The 22549-nt window shown below is 40.9% G+C and overlaps 1 protein-coding gene across 1 annotated transcript in view; it reads left to right on the top strand.

Annotated features, from left to right (window-relative positions):
* The window catches only part of TTC22 (tetratricopeptide repeat domain 22), a 389648-nt gene that overhangs the window by 342090 nt on the left and 25009 nt on the right, over positions 1–22549 (top strand). The window contains exons 4-6 of the mRNA XM_044085499.1: positions 4123–4241; positions 9708–9869; positions 21343–21495. Coding sequence (XP_043941434.1) covers positions 4123–4241; positions 9708–9869; positions 21343–21495 — 434 coding nt within the window. The remainder of the gene's footprint in view (positions 1–4122; positions 4242–9707; positions 9870–21342; positions 21496–22549) is intronic.

Genomic DNA, 22549 nt, shown 5'->3' with positions numbered 1-22549 from the left:
CTTGAAGCTGTTTACCTGTTCCACTATCTTCCCTTCTATCTCTATTCTCAGCTTCTTCTGATTTCCCCAATTTACTGCCATTACCACCATCTTATCTGTGCTTAGTTTCATCCCGTGTGCCTTCAGATTTGCATTCCATTCTCCTATCCTTTGCTGAAGTTCTAGGTCAGAGTCTGCCTGTACTGCCACATCGCCTGCACACAGCAGCTTTGTTGATCCATCCCCTCCAACCTGTTTGCAGTTGTAGTCCTTCACCAGTATGAACGGCAGTGGGCTCAGAGCTGAACCCTGATGTACACCCTCATCCACTGGGAACCCCTCTGTGAGGCCGAACACTGTTCGTACTTGAGTCAATAGGTCCTTGTACATAGCCTGCACTAATTCTACCAATTTCTAATTGATAGGTGAAAATGTTACCAAGGCATCACCTAGGTATACATGCATGTCCGGCATTGGCTGTTTAGGTTCATGGATTACTAATAACCTTGGTACCCTATTTTTAATTAAAAGTATGAAGGGACATAATTATAATTGTTGATGAAAAGTTCTAGTCTTACATTGTATATACAAAGTAAAATGTGCATTTGTTTATGGATCTGCACAACTGTGTGTAGGTTTATGACTATGTTATATTGTGTTTTACCTGGTTTGTGCTTTTTTTTGCTTTGTCCCTGGATTTTGCATAAAAGGGTCCTTCTTACCTACACCCACTGGCGTTCCCCAGGGGTCCATCCTTGGACCCATGCTTTTCAACATCTTCATAAATAACCTTCACTCTGCCATCCCAGACACAACAGTCATCCAATACGCTGATGATTCTACCTTAGTCTGCACCTACAACATTTGCGAACTACTGACAAAAACCCAAATAGCTTTTTCCACTACAGAGAACTGGATGCACCAAAATCATCTCTCTCTCAACTCTAATAAATCTAAAATTCTTCTCTTCGCTCCCTCCAGGGCTTGCACATTTGATAAAACAGCATTCAAAATCATAAGCCAAACCATGTCACCCATAGAGGTGGTCCCATCTACAAAACTCCTTGGCATCACTATAGACGAGCACCTCAGATTTGATAGCCACATACAACAAAACATAAAGAAAACCCACCAAAAGCTAGGTATGCTCTATAAGAACAACTGCTTTCTCTCCAACTCCGCTAGGCATTCCTTAGCAATTACCTATCTTCTGCCATCTCTACTATATGGAGCCCCTCTCCTTACTAACCTGTCTTCTTCCATCTCCACTAAACTCGAAATCTGCTATAATAAAATCTCTAAATTTGCTACCAAATCTAAAACCTCTTCTCATCATTGTCTTTCCTACAAACTCTGAACTGGCTAGAACTCCTAACTACCTAGAATACCTCCAACTAACCACTGCTCACAAATTAATATTCTACCCTGATAAATGCCCAGCCCTAGAAAACATCCTTCTGCCATACACCCCAAACAGATCTCTAAGATCTGAACACCAAAATTTAATCGCCATCCACAAACCCAATCGCCCTGGTGGCCAACTCCTTCTCTCCTACTCTCTTGGCAGGAAATGGAACTCTCTCCCTTCTACTCTTAGAAAAACATCTAACACTGAAGCCTTCAAAACCCAACTTTTCTCTTACTTGTCCACTAAACATAAGTGTACCTGCTTACATCCTACTTAAATTTAAATAAATTCCCCTTGAATCCCTCTATATCCTTTCTCTCTACTCTATCCTAATTCTCTTTTTTTCTCTCTTCTCTTTTTTTTTCTCTCGATCACAGCTTGATCAAACCTTAATCTACTCTCAGTCTATGTACTTTCTCTCTCTCTCTTCTCCTCATATGTAAATATTGTAAATAGCATGTAACCTTAGACCTTCTTCTCATACAGTTTAACCTGCTACTTGAAGGAAACTACTAAATCTATTATCTACCTTCCTGAATGATGATTTTTGAAGTATACTGTGTGTATTTGCTTTTTTTACTAACTGTATCAATGTAATGTAATTTCAAATGTATATATTTTATTACTACCTTTTACACCATGTAACTTAGATTGAATTTGCTTTGCTTTTGGAGCTTTTCTCCCCGGGCCTCCACTGAAAATGGGTACGTTCTGGCCCAGTGGACTTCCCCGGTAATCAAACTGGAAATAAATAAATAAATAAATAAAATAAGGGTCTATTTAGCCCAAACACATGCATCTGGAGCATTTCTCTCTGGGCCTCCACTGAAAATGGGTTCTGTCCCAGTTGGACTTTTCCGATAAACAGATGTTAAATAAATAAATAAATAAATGTACCTGTTACCATTAAATGAATAAATAATATATATATATATATATATATATATATATATATACACACACACACACACACACACACACACACACACACACATATGCTCATATACACACAGACATCGTTCCAAGAACCATGGATGAACGGTCTGATTTCCACCAGGATTAAAAAATCTTTATAAGGTGGTTCTAGCTGATTCATTTATCTCCTACTTCTGATCTAGAAGAGCTTTCAAAGTCAAAGAAACAAAAAGTAAAATGCATTTCTTATTGAATGTATGTATGTATGTATATATATATATATATAGTTATTTGAAGTATTTATAGAAAAATTAAAGAAAGCAGGTTGCACAAATTTGTAAGATGACACATGTATGCATAGCACTGAAATGGCTATCTTGAACAATTCATATCCAGCTCCTAAAAATAATGGCAAATTCATTTTCTACATGTATTGTCCTGTATCACTGCTACATGCAATATGTATGCTTTTTTTTTCGATGAGATAGGTGAAGACAGTAGCAAAAACATATATTTTCATGAGATTATTTATATGCTTTGCATAATGGTATATACACTACAATACTATCCTTTCACTACACAATTCATATGGTCATTATGTTTGTACAGAATGACATCTCCTGTCAGTGGTAACTTCATGTAATCACAGTAGCCATGATGGGCAAATCAGAATTTAAAATATTCTGTCAGAGTACAGAGCAGAATATGCTTTACTGGTTTTCGTTGAGGAATTATTAATATAAACACTAGTGCACAATGTTTAGTAACTTCCCATGAAGCATTTCATGAGTTTTTCATCTTTCTCTTTTGTGCTACTTCTAAACAGAAGATAGGTAGCTTACATCTTGAACCTGTGTGTTTTTGTGGAATTTTGTACCACTAAAAATGGGAAGGTACCATAGGGCCCCCAAATCTGTGTTATTTGTAACTAAGTTCTGCATGTAATACTGAAATCCATGGAATATGCAAAAAATGTTGCAGTTTGTATCATCAGTATACCTATGCAGCATAACAGACATAGAGCCAGGTGTACCAGCCTACATAGAAAGAGTACATTAATTTATCAAGCATTCTGAAAAGAGTTCATAGGTTCATAGGTTGGTACTAAGCTATCGGCCCTAGGGCCTATACAAGCCTAGCTATAACAATTCCCTGGTTATTTCTTCCCACATTATTTACTTCCCTGGACCCCTGTCTAGCAGGGCAACTGATGTGATCTACGGAATGAATTTCCTTTCTCCGATCCAATCGTCAAGGTTCCTTTTGAAGAGGGCCAAAGAGGCGCTCTGCTTGACATGTATGGGCAGTCTATTCCAGAGTCTGGGGAGTCTCTGTGTCAGGAACCTATCCCTCCAGCATGTTTTGTTTATTGTGATTGTACTGAGAACAGCAGTTAAATGAGTTCAGAAAACTACAGCTTTGTATGGTGCTGCTGGATAAAAGTAATATGCAGATGTATACACCAGAATGAAAGTTATCTATCCAAAGCTTTGGTGGGGTTTTTCTATTGCATCCCTTCACCAGTTCAGTGAAAGCTGCTTGTGGAATTGGTACATACAGGTAACATTTTAATAACTCATGCTTTGTAACTGCAAAAAAATGGCACATGCAGCATGCCAGTACATTCTGGGACAGGGGTCACATACTGATCAAAAGATGAACAATTGAGATATTGACTATAGAGGCCCTATTGTACTTTGGAGTTTGTAACAGAATAAAAGATGAGGTCTGAAATGTTTGCATATTTTAAATGCCTGATGAAGCTTACTGTAATTCCATGCATTACTGATAAAATGTATTCTTTGTTAAATTACTTTTAGCCCTGGCATGGTGTTATGTAGGCATGATGCTTGAAAGGTCAGACAGCTTCACTACTACCCCAATGGCAGTACATGACTGTGGTTTCTCTGCAACGGAACCTCTGGACTGTTATGGAAAGGTATATTTATCCATTTAAAAATAATCAGTCCATATTCATCTGTGTTCTTTTGCTTTCTGATGGTTAGATGAATGTTGGTATGCAGGTAGTCACAAGGATACTTGCAAGTTCACCAGGGTACTAGCACTGCTGCTGATTCATTTAATGCCTTTGCATTGTAATTTATTTAAGTCATATGAATGCACTGATCTTTCAAAGCCATTTTCAGACATGAAATGAACCAGACATTGTATGAAATGGTAAAACAGTAATACAGTTAATAAAGTTAGTCTACAAACATGTACATGTTGATATGTACATTAAAAGATTAGGCTGCAATGTGTTACATAATATACCTTACATAATGATATCCATACAATGGGAGCATACTGTAAAAGTTGGAAAAGAATGGGATAAGAAGAAAGTCTACAATCAATAAAATAAAAGGGGGGGGGTAAGTAACAGACACATGACAGACATAATGAGGGTCATATAATTTCATGAGGCCAATGGCGGAGTAGTTTCAGCTGCTGACTATGAATCAAATGTGGCTGATTCACATACTCTGAATGCCTTATAGTGTTTATAAAACGGATCACATAGGTTCATAGGTAGGTGGTAGGCTATTGGCCCTAGGGCCTATATAAGCCTAGCCAATAAATGTACCCTGGCTTTCGCCACCCAAGAAAATTATTTTCCTGTACCCCTGTCGAGCAGCGCCACAGAAGTGATCCTTGGGGTGAATTTCCCATTTCCCATCCAATCATCAAGATTTTTCTTGAAGAGTGCTAGTGAGGAGCTCTGTTTGACATAGATAGGTAGTCTGTTCCAGAGTATGAGAAGTCTCTGGGACAGGAATCTATCCCTCCAGCATGTTCTGTTTATTGTGGTGACAAAGTTTAGGTCCCTAGAGCGTGTAGCTCGGAGGGATTGGGATTTCTTTAAGTGGAGCATGTCCAACAGCTCTGGGTTTGACATAGCTTTGTATGTTAGGCAGAGATCGCCCCTGAGTAGGCGATATGCGATGGAGTAAAGCTGTAGTTTTTTGAGACAGTCTGCGTAGGGCATCTGTTTGAGGCCAGTAATCCTCTTTGTGAGGTATTTCTGTGGTCTTTCCAGTTGTTGTAGATGTCTTGTGAGGTACATACCAAAAGGGGCATTGTACTCTATAATGGGTCTAATGGGTGATGAGTAGAGGGGAACAATGACCTCTTTTTTTCTGGATGAGAATCCTTTTGTGATGAGATGAGTCACGTAGAAGGATTTCCTGACCACTGTGGCGATATGATTATCAAAGGAGAGACTACTGTCCACCTGTGTCCCAAGGTCTCTTATCACATTTTTGGCATTAAGTAGACTACCAGCTATGTGATAGTTCATGGGTACAGAGTTTTTACCAAAGGGGATGACAATACACTTTTTGGCATTGAGCTTCAGGCCATGGCTTTGACACCAGGTATCTGTCTCAGTGAGGCCCTTTTGTAGTTTGTCCACATCGTTAGGAGTTTTGAATATGGCTCCTAGTTTGCAGTCACCTGCAAACTTTGTTAGCCAAAGACATTCTCTGTGTTAGCCTGCACTTCAGAGAAGTAGATACCAAACAGGCGAGGACCCAGGACTGAACCCTATGGTACTCCATTTGTCACTGGTCTGAAGTCGGATTTGGAATCCGCTACTTTCACAGTGTGGGTTCTGTCCATGAGCCAGTTGGCAACCCATCTTGTGATATAGGGATTTATACCTAGTTTAGTGAGCTTATCTATAATTCCAGAGTGGGGGATGGTGTCGAAAGCCTTGGTGAGATCTAGAGAAGCTGTGTGAACCATTTTACCCTCATCTATGGCTTTGGTGACTGCTTCAAAGAAGTCAATCAGGTTTAGGAGACATGATCTGCCTTTTACAAATCCAAACTGGGTAGGGTCCAGAGTTTGGAGATTACCAATGTCTTTGTTTATGAGTTCCACGATGATACGTTCTATGGCCTTGCAGACCAGGCTCGTCAGGCTAATGGGGAGGTAGTTCCCGGGGTCTGTCATGGCTCCCCCTTTGTGGAGTGCGCCATTCAGTGGATACAAAGCCTGAGGTGAGGCTATGATTGAACATGGTACTTAGGTAGGGTGCCAGTTCATTCTGTAGTTCATGTACAACGCAGCCTGGGATATTGTCAGGTCCCATGGATGCTGTGTTCTTGGCTTTGGAGAGTGTTTTTTTTTACCTGTGCAGCCATGATTATAGGAACTTTGCATTCTTCCGGTATAGAGATGGGCCCTCTAGGGGGTGAGAGGGGGTAACATTAGCACTGAACCTGCTAGGATGTTGGCAATATCAGTTCTTTTTAACTTTAAAAAAGTCACAACAAACTGTATTTTACAGTAGGTTTCTTGTGCAGATTTATAGTAAAATAGTCCTTCCAGCTGAATGATGATGACATTATTCAACAAGACACAAAGAATGAAAAACCAATGTGTGTGTGCATGTGTATGTGCATGCATGCATGCGTGCGCGTGCGTGTGTGTGTGTGTGTGTGTCTGACAAGATTTAAACATACCTGCTTTTATTTATTTCCAAATTGTATTTGGTACTTTGGATCTGCCATCAAATGTAATCCTTCACCAGCTTTTATCTGTATTTATGTAACAGTATGTCCTTACGACTCTTCACTGCCTTTTTCTTGCATTTTGCTCTATCTCAAAGGATGGTTTCACATGCTGTTAAGTATGTGGCAAAACCTGCTTATTGTACTTTTCTTCATGTCTCATTATTTTTTAAAAGGGACCTCAAGTTTTTTTCAGAATTAAAATAATTAGAAAAAACAAGCATGTCTCTTCAAAAAATATGTTTATGATACCTTATGGTAAAACACTCTTTCTACCTGTATGAGAATGACTGTAACAAAAAAAAAGGTATGAGAACATGCTGTACAGTATACGTGTGAGGGGTTCATGTTGATCCAGCAAGTGTGAGGGGTTCATGTTGATCCATCAAGTGTGTGGGGTTCATGTTGATCCATCAAGTGTGAGGGGTTCATGTTGATCCATCAAGTGTGAGGGGTTCATGTTGATCCATCAAGTGTGAGGGGTTCATGTTGATCCATTGAGTTTGAGGGGTTCATGTTGCTCCATTGAGTTTGAGGGGTTCATGTTGCTCCATTGAGTGTGAGGGGTTCATGTTGATCCATCGAGTGTGTGGGGTTCATGTTGATCCATCGAGTGCGTGGGGTTCATGTTGATCCATCAAGTGTGAGGGGTTCATGTTGATCCATTGAGTTTGAGGGGTTCATGTTGATCCATTGAGTTTGAGGGGTTCATGTTGATCCATCGAGTGTGAGGAGTTAATGTTGATCCATCAAGTGTGAGGGGTTCACGTTGATCCATCGAGTGTGTGGGGTTCATGTTGATCCATTGAGTGCGTGGGGTTCATGTTGATCCATCAAGTGTGAGGGGTTCATGTTGATCCATTGAAGACAGTTTCAACAAACACAAATCCAAAACCAGTTCACTGAAACCACCTTCAGCAAACATTGAAACAATTTTTTGCAAGGGAGCAAGCCCCACTGTACCCCCGATGTGGAGGGAACAGCCCCCACAAACACACCAGTATTATATATACCAATTCCAAGGTTGCAAAACAGTGCAGAAAAAGGCAATCTCCACTTTCGTTGAAGGCAGTTTCAGTGAACTGGCTTCACTTTCTTTGCATTTTCTGACATCACCTTTGACAAACTGACATGGTGGGGGGGAGGTTTATACTTTAAATGTTCAGATAAGATTCAAATGAGTTAAGTTTTACATAACGTCTGACATTCCTTTTTTTTTTAAATATAAAATACAAAATACTGGGTAAATTTAGTGTCCAAATGCAGTATGGCTTACAAATTTTTAAACATGACCCAACCATTACTTATAGTTTTATGAAATGCTGTTTTATGGATTCATTTCCTAGCATCACTGAGGTAGCACCCTTATACTAGATCATTAAAGATAAACTTGCTTTCTATCAAAATAAGATGTTATATTTACAAGCAACTTCATACATCATAGTCATGAACTAGAGAGGCAGTTAACATAAGTACTTCCAAATATGTTATTACCTTTGTAGCAGCAAATGAACAAAAATGAAATCATTCTTCACTGTAAAGAAATATAAATATATGCAATGCAACCTTTTACTGCAAATTCTGGAATAAATGAACACATGATGTCATGCAATGGGTGACAACTTATTACTGTTCCTTCTCCAAACCAACGCATGCTTAAGTTGTTTTTTTCGCATTTTAGTCTGCCATAGTGTGCAATACTTTCTCTTTTAGCAATCTGTTCTCTCTTTTACCACATACCGTATGCAATATATTCCCCTTGGATTTACATATATTTCACAGTTTTTCCCTCCATTCTTAACTTTACAATCTTACTTGACTGTACATTTCATTGCTAGAAGACTCTTGTTCTGTACATGTCTGGACTGCTTGACAACCCACTAACTTGACAGTCTGCACACTTCGCTCTCCTGCCACTGGCATTTTGCACCTGCCTCACCTTAATTCAGCGTCTTCTGATACTCCTCCTAAATTACCAGCACATTCTACTACCACACTATTACATAACAGCATTCTAATATATACTGCCACTTCACAAACCTCTCTATTACTTTAAGAGAAACCCAAACTTTCCACCCAACCTATAATAGCCAAGCATTTTGCCATGCCCTTACCTCAGACCACATCTAAACTAGAACAGCCATTCCTAGACTACCAGTTACTCCTTACACGCTTTCTTTACCTGTAAGACTGCCCATTTCATTACTCACTGATGCAAACACATATAACATATATATATATATATATATATATATATATATATATATATATATATATATATAAATATATATAAATGTGTGTGTACGTGTGTGTGTGTGTGTGTGTGTGTACATTAAGCATGCACATACATATACTGATACGTTGTTTTTCTACAACTCGGAATGGGATTTAATTTATTTTTATATGGCTGGCTTGCTGGGTTTCTTTAGGTTTTATGGGTTCACTGTTTTTAAAACCCCTGATTATTATTTTAAAAGAGAGAGAAACAGTGATGTTAATGACAGTAGTGTGTGCTATTTTGGCATATGACAGAGCTGAAAACTAGTTAGAAGTGTAATATTGAACTGAGTCTGATTTCCAGTATTTTACTTATAGTGTTTCTGCTTAGTTTTCTGATTAGTGTGATTACCAGATACTGTATGGGTCTCTTTAAGTCCGTTTCTTATTTATGACATTGCTAGAGAAATGTATGACTGTCACAGTCCTTATGCAAGGGTGTGTTTTGTCTCCCACACTGTAATGACAGCAGCAGAAGACATGATCAGGCTTGCATTGCTCTGTAATTATGCACATGACAGCTTCTAGCCAGCATGACGAAAAATGTCAGCCGCATAATGTACATACTCACCTCTGCCCTGATTGCTGTGCTTTTACTTTTTTGATCCATGCAGGCAATTGATGCAGCCAAGGATGATCCTCTAATCCTAAACCGGTTGGCAAAAATCTTTCATTTCCTGGGAAAGCAAGATATGGCTATTGGAGTCTGCAACATGGCCCTAGACAATCTACCAGATCCAGAGCTCAACTGGCAAGCATACTCCACACGGGCAAAGGTGAACTGTGCACTGTTAAACTACATCATTATGATAAATATCTAAATATTAACAGCATCTGCAGAAATTAGTGGGTGCTTAGTGTGTTTCCTAAGTGTACTATCATCAGCCTAGTACAGTCACTATCACAGTGAACTGGACACTCCCTGTTGTTCAGACTTGATATTACTTTCCTAGTGACCAAATAATTAGATGAAGAAAGCAGTGAGTAGACAAAAAAGCCTCATATCATGGGTTGATAATATTTTATAACATTAGCCAAGGAATTATAGCAGTTTAGCCTTTCTATTTTAAAACAAAATTGGTCTTTCATGAAAAATTATATTTTTTGCAGGGGGGTTGAATCACGTATCACATTATAGTTCTAACACAGAATATTCAATACTCCACACGTCACTCTTGCAAGTCTGCCTCAGAAGTGCAGCAAGTAAATATTCTGCACGCTGTGTCATGATACATCTCTGCAGTATGATAACACCAGTCACCAGCACTTGTACACACTGTATTGTGATAAGGAATACGTAACAGTGCAATCCACAATTATGTTTAGCTGCATACTGACATTTAAAAATTTCATCATGCTATCTACAATACCTTAAGAGGTAATTGCAACATTTTGCAGTGTTTCAGTATATCTGCATGTAGAATTCCAAAAGTTATGCAGGAAGAAAAAAGAAGTTATGTAATCGGAATAACGTTCCATGTTTGTTGTGCATAATTTCACCTTCATTCTTGACGGTTTGGTTTGGTACCAAGTATTGGTTCCAACTCCTCCTAATATTAAAGCTCGAGAGCTTCCACTGGCTCGAGGTTGTACCCTATCCCATGATGCCTGACGAGAGTTCCCCAGATCTTGTTTACATATACTAGAGAATATTATTTATCAAAACATAAGGTAGACAGACTATTCCTTAGCCCACATGTCATGAAGCGAGAAGGGAATCAGAAAACTCATGACGAATTCCAGAAACTTTCCTCTCGATCCTCCAGGTAGGGGGAAGGAGGACGGGATGCAAGAATAAAGGCGAGATTATGGACAACAAACATGGAACATTATGGTGAGTACATAACTTCTTTATGTTATGTTGTCCCATCTCGCCTTCATTCTTGATGGTTGGGACAGCGTCCCCAGCACCTTCTTTCTCTGGTGGCCCAAGGGAATAAACTCTTCAGAACAGTGGAACCAAAGGAAGCCCTGTTCCAGGAGGCCATGTCTACTTTGTAATGAGTGATAAAGGTATGAGGATTAACCCATGTGGCTGCAGCACAGATTGAATCCAGCAGAAGTCTGGCCTGAAAGGCAGTGGAGGTCGACATAGTTCTAGTCGAATGCCCTTGAATTCTCCCTGGTAGTTGCTTTTGCTGAGAGGTATATACATAAGAAATGGTATCTGTAAGCCATTTAGACAAAGTGACCCTTGAGACTGGAGTTCCTTTCTTGTTATCCGAGAAGGAAACAAATAACTGATTGGATTTTCTAAACTCCTTTGTGCTATGTAAATAGAAACATAATTGTCTATGGACATCCAGTTGGTGGAACTTATATTCTGCCTTGTTGCTATAGTTGGGAAAAAAGACAGGTAAATCAATAGACTGATTTAAGTTGGACTCGGAGCATACTTTGGGCAGAAAAGAAGTATTTGTTCTCAGAGAGACTCTCTCTCTCTCTCTCTTAGGGAGGACGAATAGACCGGGCTTGATGTTCTGAAACCCTCCTGCCTGAAGTAATGGCTAAGAAAATTGTCTTCCATGTTAGAAATTTTAGTGGGCAAGATGAAGCTGGTTCAAATGGAGGGAGAACGAACTTAGAAAGTACCAAATTTAGATCCCAAAGAGGTGGCATCTCTCTTATTGGGGGTCTTAATAGGAATGTACCCTTCAGAAAAGTTTTGCAAAATCTGTGAGACATAATATTGGATCCCTTGTCTCCTATGTAGAAGTTTGAAATGGCAGCAAGTTGTACTCGTACAGTAACTGCCACTGCACCTTGAGTGAAAATTTCTGCTAAAAAATTCAAGAATTGAAGAAATAGGGGCTGTAAATGGATCTAAATTATTTCTGACAGCCCAGCAAGAAAACCTTTTCCATTTGCTAGCATACAGTTTTCTAGTTGTGTTCTTGTGTGATGAAACCAGAATGTGTCGCACCACAAGGGAAATGTTTGGAAGCCTGGCTAAGAAGGGAAGTGGAGTAACCAAGCTGTCAGCTTGAGAGTCTGAACAGAGGAGTGGAGCATCCCTGACTGATAAGTCAGAAGGTCTGGAACTGGGTCCAGGATCCAAGGCTCCTCCTAAAGATGGGGCCAAAGGAAAGGGAACCAGATTTGTCGAGGCCAGTATGGAGCAATGAGAATTAGTTTGTGACTTAATGACTTTGCTTTCTGAAGAACTTTGGGTATCAATGGAAATGGGGGAAAGGCATAAAGTAGTCCCTGGGGCCAATCGTGAACAAGTGCCTCAATTGGTGACTCTACCGGAGGGGGGGATTAGGGCAAAATAGCTGCTGCATTTAGCATTCATGGAAGTGGCAAAGAGGTTACAGCAAGGCTGGCCCCACTTGCAAAAAATTGGGTTCACAACTTCTTGTTTCAGGGACCACTCATAAGCCATAAGAAATGAGCGGCTTAACTTGTCCACTTTCATGTTGGATTTCCCCAGAATGTACATTGCAGTCAGAAAACATTGAGAGAAAATTGCCTATTGCCATACTCTTTGAGCCTCTCGACACAGAGGGTAGGATCTGGTTGCACCTTGTTTGTTGATGTACCACACCATGTACATATTGTCCATCTGTATTGCAACCGTATCTGTTGGAAGAGAGCTCTGAAATGCTTGCAACACCAGAAGCACTGCTCTCATCTCTAAGACATTGATGTGCAAGTGGTATTCATGTTCTTGACAAGTCCCTTGGACAGTCTGTCCCAGATAATGCCCCCACACCCTATCTGGGTAGCATCCATGGTCATTGTAGCTACTCAATGGGGGGAACAAACAGTCTGCCTATCATCACCTGCATGGACTGAAGCCACCAACATATGTCCTTCTAACAGGTATCCGTAATGAGGATCTTGTGTGAAATGGGTAACTCCTGCATGGACCACTGAGCAAAGAGAAGTCACTGTAATACTCTCATGTGTAAACACGCCAGTGGGACTAAAGTTATCGCAGCTGCCATCGACCCCAGAACCTTGAGAATAAACTCTGCCTGCACCTTCCTTCTCAAGAGCAAGATTGATACTTGATAGTGCAGAATTTGCACCCTTTCGTGAGGTAGTCTAGCTACCATGTCTTTTGTGTTTAAGTCTGCTCCTATGAATGAAATATGCTGTGAAGGCAACAAGGCAGATTTTTCATAATTTATGGTAATGCCCAGCTCTGAGCATAGATGTATAGTGGAGTCCCTTGCCTTGGTCAGTAGATGCTGGGTGGTGGTGGTGAGGAGCCAGTCATCTAAGTACGGAAACACCTGGAATTCTAGCCATCTCAGGTGAGCCATGACTACTGCCATGCATTTGGTAAACACTCTGGGGGCTGTAGTGAGTCCAAAGGGCAGCACTCTAAATTGGTAATGACTGGCTCCCAGCCGGAAGTGTATGTACCTCCTGGATCACCTGTCCATCTTTATATGGTAGTATGCATCCTGGAGATCGATGGAGCACATCCAATTGTCCTTTCCCAAAAAAGGGAGTATGGACTGCAGTGTCACCATCTGGAACTTTGTTTTCTTGACAGACTTGTTCAGTCTGCTGAGATCAAAAATGGGCCTTCAGTCCCCTATCTTCTTTGGAACTAAAAAGAACCTTGAGTAAGGTCCAGATCTGATTTGGTCTGCAGGGACTTTTTGGGTGACTTTTTTTTCTAGCAACTTTTGAATTTCTAGAGTTGCTTGATCCCTTTGACAAGGTGGAATGTCTGGGACTGATCTTGCTGGTGGGGGTGGAGTAGAAAAGGGTATGACGTTTCCATGGATATAATCAACTGTACCCACTTGTCTTGGGTGATGCTTAGCCAGGCTGTTGGGTACAGCGATAATCTGCCCCCAACTGCTTCCAGAGGTGGGCAGGAGGGCCTCCTTTCAGGAGCACTGGAAGGGCCTGCCATTGAAAGTATCTCTGTCACCCTGATTCTGCAGACCCCCCCCTGCCACGAGGGTGGTGTCTTCCATTGTTATTTCCCCCTCTGCCCCTGGGGAAAAATTTACCACATGTGTCTGGCGAAGCTCTTTGGGATTTCCAGAACCACATTTTTCCACCCTTCTGGCGTTTGGGATAAGATCTGGCAGGGATGGAGAAACGTACTCCCATGGCAGACAGAGTTTTGTCTTCTTGCTTGGATCTGGTCAGAGTCTCTTTAACCTTTGGCCCAAACAAAGACGAGACATCAAAAGGGACATTTATAAAGGAAGACTTAAAGGGTTCAGCAAACTCATAAAGTAACATCCAGTAATGTCTTCTGAGAGCTATTCCTGTGCCTCCTGCCCTACTTGCTCCATCTGTTGCATACAAGATGAGACCCATGGAAGAGTTCACTACAAAAATTCACAGGAAATTCACCCTGGGAATCACGTCATTTGCCCTGCTAGACAGGGGTCCAGGGAAGTAAATATTTTTGGAAGAAATAGCCAGGGAATTGTTATGACTAGGCTTGTATAGGCCCTAGGGCTGATAGCCTAGTACCAACCTATGAACCAGAGTTCAAAGTCGAAAGCTGAGAATTTACCTTGTCCGGCACACCCTCAGCTGAAGCACCTTGAAGGGAGTCTCCTAGCTCTTTCAGGAGATCCCTCTGAAATCGAGTGAAATGGGATAAATAGATCAGCGACATGAGTGTAAAGGCCAGCTAAGGAAAACATACTCTTCCCATATCTGTCCATCATTTGAGATTTCTTATTCGGCAGATGAACAGATGAAGAAGTCTCCGCTAATTCCTTCTTGGTGGCTGCCACCACCACCATAGCATCTACTGAGATACCATTGGATAAAAACTCCTTATCATCAGGGGCAGTATTGCCAAGACATCAGAGAGAATTAAAGTTTTTATTTTTATATGGTGTAGTCTCTGGTTCGTGGTTTGTTGTTGTAATAAATTTGTTGGGCCTCCTCAGAACAAGTCCCCATGATTCTGGAGAGCCCCATACCTTTCAACTGACTACACCCAGGAGTTTGTCGAAAGGCAGAGACATCCAAGAGGTGGAGGGTCGAGATCCAAATGCCTCCAGATATATGGACTCATTTTCTGAAGGATAAAGGTTCTTCCAACCACCTTTCTGTTTCAGGATCTCTAGGATGCCTGAAAAAGCGAGATCCTCAGAGGGCGATCATGGGGACCCTTCTGAATCCTCTAAGTCTGTATCTGATGTGACAGACTCAGGGGAGTCCAAATGCTTCCTCTTACAAGTTCTCTTCTGAGGGATCTCCTCTGAGGGGTACTCTGGGGAGGTTTCAGAAGAGAGGGGATCACCCACTGGGGCATTCTGGGGGCATTGGTTCTCTACACTTGGGCTGGAGGGATGATACTGAGGATGACACTGGTCCTTTAGGGGGAAGAGTAGCTGAAGCTGAGGGTGGAGCAGTCTGAGGATACAGCATGCTTCTCATCACCTTGAAGGCACTGCGGTCCCGGCCCGAGAGAGCCTCTGGCTCTGAGGAACCCGGAGATCCCTCCCGTGCTAAGGAGGATGGCTCCAAGGCTGATGTGGGCATCAAACTCACCTGTGCCAAGGCCCCAAGAGGAAGAATTGGATATGACAAGGGTCTGACCCATCTCGCCTCCCCAGACCCGATGAGGGAGTGTTGGCTCCGAGACCCCTCGATAGAAGACAGTATCGACGAGGTAGAAGCAGAAGTCGGGTCGATATACAGGTAGTGGTTTTCAGACCCGACAGTTACACCGCATGGACTTCCAGGCACTCCAGCTCCGAGCTCATCCAAGTTGGAGGAGGAACAGAAGACAAGATAGGCATAGTAGTCGGCTCGACTTCCATCTGGGCTGGGCTCATGAGAATTTTGGCTAAGGCTGGTGTACACAGCAACCTCTTGACCACCCGCTCCACATCATCATCCAGGAGGCTCCTGGATGATCGAGAGGAAATAGTGGACGATTTATGGCTAACAGCCACCGATTGCAACAGGGGTGACTGGGGCACTGAGTAGACCGGTTCCAAAGTCGGGGACTGGCTCCTTTTGTGGCTCTGAGTCAACTCCGATAAAAATGGTGGAGCCGATGGAGCTGTTGTCTTTTTGGGCCCAATAGCCTTCGGATCCGAAGATGCATGCTTGGACTTCTTAGCCGGCTCAGACACCAGAGCCAAGGAAGAAGATATTTTTGAAGACTTCAGAAGAGGGAGACTGAGAAGATTTTGACGTCTGATTCCCTTCTACTGCTACATGTCAGAAGGACATTAAGCAGACCCCTCACAATAAGTTTGTTCCTGCAGGACCCTGAAACTGAATCCATGGCAGATCGAGCAGGAGTCCTGCAGATGAACGGCACCTAAACAGTAAACACAACTAGTGTGCCCATCAGTCAGAGACATATTCTGTGTGCACGATTCACACTTTTTGATGCCAGATTGTTTGGCTTCTTTAACTTTCTCACCAGAATCTTTAGACATTTTAGCAGTAATAAAGAGCAAATACTGTCACCAAACTAACACCACTACAGACACGGCAAAAAGAAACTTAACACTAAACAACAAGTTTAGCTACTTTTTTTTTTTTTAAAGAACAGCTCATAGGTTGGCACTAGGCTATTGGCCCTAGGGCCTATATAAGCCTAGCCAAAAAGGGACTCTGGCTTTCGCCACCCAAGAAAATTATTTTCCTGTGCCCCTATCGAGCAGAGCCACAGAAGTGATCCCCGGGGTGAATTTTCTATTTCCCATCCAATCATCAAGATTTTTCTTGAAGAGTGTGAATGAGGAGCTTTGTTTGATATAGACAGGTAGTTTGTTCCAGAGTATGGGAAGTCTCTGGGACAGGAATCTATCCCTCCAGCATGTTCTGTTTATTATGATGACAAGGTTTAGGTCACTAGAGCATGTAGCTCGGAGGGATTGGGATTTATTTAAGTGGAGCCATGTCCAACAGCTCTGGGATTGACATAGCTTTGTATGTTAGGCAGTGATAGCCTCTGAGTAGGCGATATGCGACAGAGTAAAGCTGGTGTTTTTTTGAGATGGTCTGCATAGGGCATCTGTTTGAGGCCAGTAATCCTCTTTGTGAGGTATTTCTGTGGCCTTTCCAGTTGTTGTAGATGTCTTGTGAGGTACATACCAAAAGGGGTATTGTACTCTATAATGGGTCTAATGAGTGATGAGTAGAGGGGAACAATTACCTCTTTTTTCCTGGATGAGAAACCTTTTGTGATGAGGTGTGCCACACAGAAGGATTTCTTGACTACTGTGGCAATGTGATTATCAAAGGAGAGACTACTGTCCATCTGTGTTCCAAGGTCTCTTATCACACTTTCGGTGTTAAGTAGACTACCGCCTATGTGGTAGTTCATGGGTACAGAGTTTTTACCAAAAGGAATGACAATGCACTTTCTGGTATTGAGCTTGAGGCCATGGCTTTGACACCAGGCATCTGTCTCAGGGAGGCCCTTTTGTAGGATGTCCACATCGTTAGGAGTTTTGATTATGGCTCCTAGTTTGCAGTCATCTGTGAACTTCATTAGCCAAAGACCTTCTGTATTAGCCTGTACTTCAGAGATGTAGATACCAAACAGGAGAGGACCTAGGACTGAACCCTGTGGTACTCCACTTGTCACTGGTCTGAAGTTATATTTGGAGTCTGCTACTTTCACAGTGTGCATTCTATCAGTGAGCCAGTTGGCAACCCATCTTGTGACATAGGGATTTATACCTAATTTAGTGAGTTTATCTATAATTCCAGAGTGGGGGATGGTGTTGAAAGCCTTGGCGAGATCTAGATAGGCTGTGTGAACCACCTTACCCTCATCTTGGCTTTGGTGACTGCTTCAAAGAAGTCTGTCAGGTTTAGGAGACATGATCTGCCTTTTACAAACCCGAAATGGGTGGGGTCCAGAGTTTGGAGATTACCAATGTCTTTGACTAGCCAGAGGAGACGTCTCTAACTAAAACGATGACCCTCAGTAAAAATGGATTGCAAAAAAGGGAAGGGGAGCCCTCTTAAGTTAAACGGGCTAACACAACAAGGGCAAAAAATGAACCCTCTAATTTAAATGGGTTCATTGAGAATAAAATTAAAGTTTAATGAGATAGGGATAGAAATACAGGCCTACGAGGGAAACGACAGCCCACACAACAAGAAAAAACACAAACAGCAGTAACACAGAGTCTAACTATTAATTCACACACACCAAAAATCCTCTATGAGGATAAGGAAAAGGTTTTAAATAGTTTACAATCCTAACTAAGAAGAAAAATAGACCAAAAAGTAAAAAAATACTAAAACTTAGCAATCTCGATCTAGCAAAATGGCAAGCAAAATCTGGGTAACTCTCGCCAGGCATCATGGGATAGGGTATAGCCTTGAGCCAGTGGAAGCTCTCAAGCTTTAGTATTGGGCTGAGTCAGAACCAATACTGTGTTCCGAACCCAGCCGTCAAGAATGAAGGTGAGATGGGACAACATAAAATCTGACATTTATTCCAAAAAAAAGCATGCTATTTCTTCAGGTTGTGTTCAAATTGCAATCCACAGATAGTAGTCAGTAGGTTAATATGACACTGCAAGCCTAGCTATAGGGAAAAAGGTTAATGATGGGAGTGGATTAGCACATTTATGTAGACTAATGTAGAGCCAGTTCATAACAAACAAACAAGGATAGCTGCAAGTTTGTGCACAGGAAATAATGCTAAGCAGGGTGTCATAGCTGAAAACTGAGATAAAAGAGAAAACAGCAGAACACGTTAACAGCTTCAAGTATCTGCCAGGGTGGATGAAGAGAAAAAAAGTCTGAATGAGGACGTCAAAGCTAAAATCAGAGGGGCTGCAGCCAACTGACATAGAGTGTCAGGAGTAGTGCATGACATAAAAATAACAAAAAAGCTGAAAAATAAGGTGTACAAAACAGTGGTGCGACCAGCACTACTGCATGGTACAAAAACCTGGGATGTAAAGGCAGAGCAGATGAGGGTTAGAGGTTATATAAGTGAAGTGCCTGAGACGGTGGTAGGATGGACACTGTGGGGCAAATTCAAAAATGAAGACCTAAGAGCAGAGGACAAAGTAGCTCCAATTATAGAAAAAGTCAAAGAGCACAGATTAGTGTGGTTCAGGCATATGTGCAGAAAAGCAGAAGAAAATCTGGTGAAGAAGATTTGGAACAGACAGGAATAAGGCAAGAGGAAACGAGGGTGTCCAGTAAAGAGGTGGATGGATTGTGAGAGAGAAGACCTATGACAATTAGGCATGTGTTGAAGAAGGTAAGGGAGTAGCACTGAATAGAGAGAGATGGTGACAAGTGACACAACAACATGACTCCATGTAGAAAATGGGAAAAAGAGAGTTGATGATGATGACAACGATAGGGTGTCATAATACATAACCCCTCAACATGGTAACGATGGTGTAGCTAAGCTGAAGCTGGCCAATGAGACTTCACACATTGGTGGTCAGCTATTCATAGTAGGACACCAGATCTAAAACAAACCCTCTAGAGCTAATGCCCCCTCCTCCACTTCCACCACCCACATAAACACACATGCATACTCTAATAATTAGTCAGAAGATGTCAGATAATTTTTCAATACCAGCTAGCCAATTCCTAAAACATTTCTAGCAGATATAGCCATCTTTTTTCTAAAAAAAAAAAAAACAGGCTACTCTGGTAGGGGTAAACTTAGAATCTGCAAATCAGCAACCTGCACCACACATTCTATTTTTACCTTGCTGAATTCTGTCTTATGGCAACCAGCGACAAAAAGTGTTTAGTCAAAATTGCTTTCTTTACCAGGATTTGCAGTGGACAGATTACATAAATTACTGCCATTCCCATGATCGCTCTTTTTAACAAGGCCAAATGTTCATCCTAATAAGAAATGAGCTGTCAGGTTAAAAAATATATAGATGATATATATATACAAATATATATTGCTTCTTATACTAAAAGGTTAGGTGTCACATTTACAAAATGCAGTAAATAAAAAATGTAAGTATTTTATGGTTTGAATATAACTGCTAAATAGATGCTACATTTATGATATGAAAGTCAGCTCAGTGGTGCAAAGATGACACCTATGAAGCTTTGCAGCACAGATGAGCAGTGTTGATTAGCATCTCAAATGCTGAAGGAGGTGGCTGGGGAGGGATTTAGTGAGCAACTTCATGCTTTCCTCATCCAAGGGGAAGGGAGGTTACAAGACCATCTGATTTACTGACACCCAGTGGAGGTATTATTTTATACCTCCTTTCAATTATCATTTGTTTCTAACCGCTTCTCTCGGGCAAGCAATGTTCCATAATATTCCTTTGTTTTATAACAAAGCACTACTATGAGCTTTATTCAAACTTGCAACATATAGTTGCTTCACAGAATACAAACACATTTTCTCATCTGAAATACATTTTGACAGTTGTAATGTCTGAAATAATTCTACTGGAGAAAATCCATTCTGATACTTATATTTTTTTGATATTTCAATAAATACTCAATGGTGGTCATGAGCAGCAGCCATGGATTGGAGGGGAGCTTAGGAACATATAAATAAACACTTCTCACACTACCAGGGAACGTAATAACAAAAAAGAATATCACAAATCTATGCACATTTCCTAGTCTGGTAACAATGAGACTGCAACCTTAAATATGGATTGGTGTGGTCTGGAGGTTGAAGTTAGACTCCGGCCACTGGGACCACGCTATACTCATTGCAAGGAAGTAGAGATTATGATGGAGAGTGAGCAAATGGACAAACCACTCTTTACTGATGTCTGGATGATGCCTTCTCTAGGTGATTAGAGGGGACACTGATTGCCAGCAGTCATAAAGGAAAGAACATATAAAAATAAATTTATGACATGACACTTTATTCTCGTCTGAACACTTACTCATAATGTTACTGCTTTTTCATAGCTCTACATTGTGACTAAAATATTGAACATTTTATGACCTGCCTTGAATGTGATTTGTACAACACTTCCTTGGGTCTTATGACTGGCACCTTTCAAGTTTCTGTGGCAGTCTGTAGAAGCTGGTGTACAGTAAGCATTATATCAAAATAATGCACACTTCAAACCTGAAAGGTTGTATTCAACTCACTAAAATTAGACACACTACATTATTTATGCACTGTGACCACATGAAGATAAATTTGTCACCAATTATGATTAGCTAGTATGATAAATCAATAATCAATTACTTATAAGTCTGCCCTGTGTAATTCATTACTCGTCAGTCTGTGCTCTTAATGACTAAAATGCTTTAACTGTAACTTATGATATTATCTTAACGTTTCTATGATTGGTGCACATTTTTACTTATCTTTAGATTAACATGAAAATGTATATAAGAGATCTGGAACGTGCCAAAATGCAGTTAGTTGGAATGCCAGACAGGAAACATTTGACAAATGCCAAAGAAGATATGGAGTGTATCCTGCATGCATGTCCCTGCTTGAAAACCTATCTGGATATTGGACAGGTGAGTAACAAGTACCACCAGCAGCAATGAGATGGTGAAAAAAGTCTCAAAAGATCTGCAGTTTTTATTCCTTTTTATGCCATATAATTATTTCTATGAGATGTGCACATTTTATTGAAGATTAAGCTGCTTATTTTATAGGAAAACATGCATGTTTTCTAAACCTACATTTAAGTAGCTAGCAATGATCACCATTGTAACAATAATTGGATAACATGCCTTTATAAGTAAATTTTAAATAAGGTAAAGGCAAAAATACACCTAATATTATTTTAGTAATTTTGTTTCAGTATAGTGGTCCATCATTATACAAAGTGAAACACATTTCCATATCATCTGCATCAGCTCATCTGCATTAAAGTGCAGTTGTGTAAGTAAATGTATCATAACATTAGATGTCCGAATGATCACTGAGGCATAAGCCTAATCTACATGGGTTATATCCTGCAGATGTTTGACTGATGATTCCTGTATAAGCCTAAGCCACATGGCTTATATCCTGCATAGGATATAATAGCCAGCCAGCTTCCTCAGCTTCAGGGCAGTTTCACTGACCCAAACCATTAGTCAGCTCGAGCTGAGATGACTAAAAAGACTGGTATGGGCACCAAGCCTTTCAGAGCTTTCATGCCAACTGAGAGGGAAAGAGACAGGCTAAGTTCTGAGGGGACACTGTTAGCAAATTGAAAATACATGTCCACACCCAGGCAAAACACACCAAAAAACAAAGCAGGCAGTGGTAGGATGATGTGGCTACTGCATCAATGATCATTCGAACATCTACTGTTTTGGTAAATTTATTTATACAACTGTACCATGTTCTTCATATTGATCACTGCTGCAGTAGCATTAGCTGTATAGGTACTGTAGATTACCATAGCTTACAACAACTGGGGGGTGTGCAAGAGGAAGGGTCCAGGAGCCCCTGGATAATGGTCTTAGCAAAGCCAGTACTAGACTTGGAAAAGGAATCTAGCTTATAGTGTTTTGTAAAAGTATGCACAGAGGACCAAGTTGCTGCTTCTAGAATACTTATAGAGTCCAACCCTTTCTA

Source organism: Protopterus annectens, chromosome 10.part0 (assembly GCF_019279795.1).
Source record: "Protopterus annectens isolate FY-2018-M chromosome 10.part0, PAN1.0, whole genome shotgun sequence".
NCBI lineage: Eukaryota > Metazoa > Chordata > Ceratodontiformes > Protopteridae > Protopterus > Protopterus annectens.
This window is presented reverse-complemented; position numbering and strand designations above follow the sequence as displayed.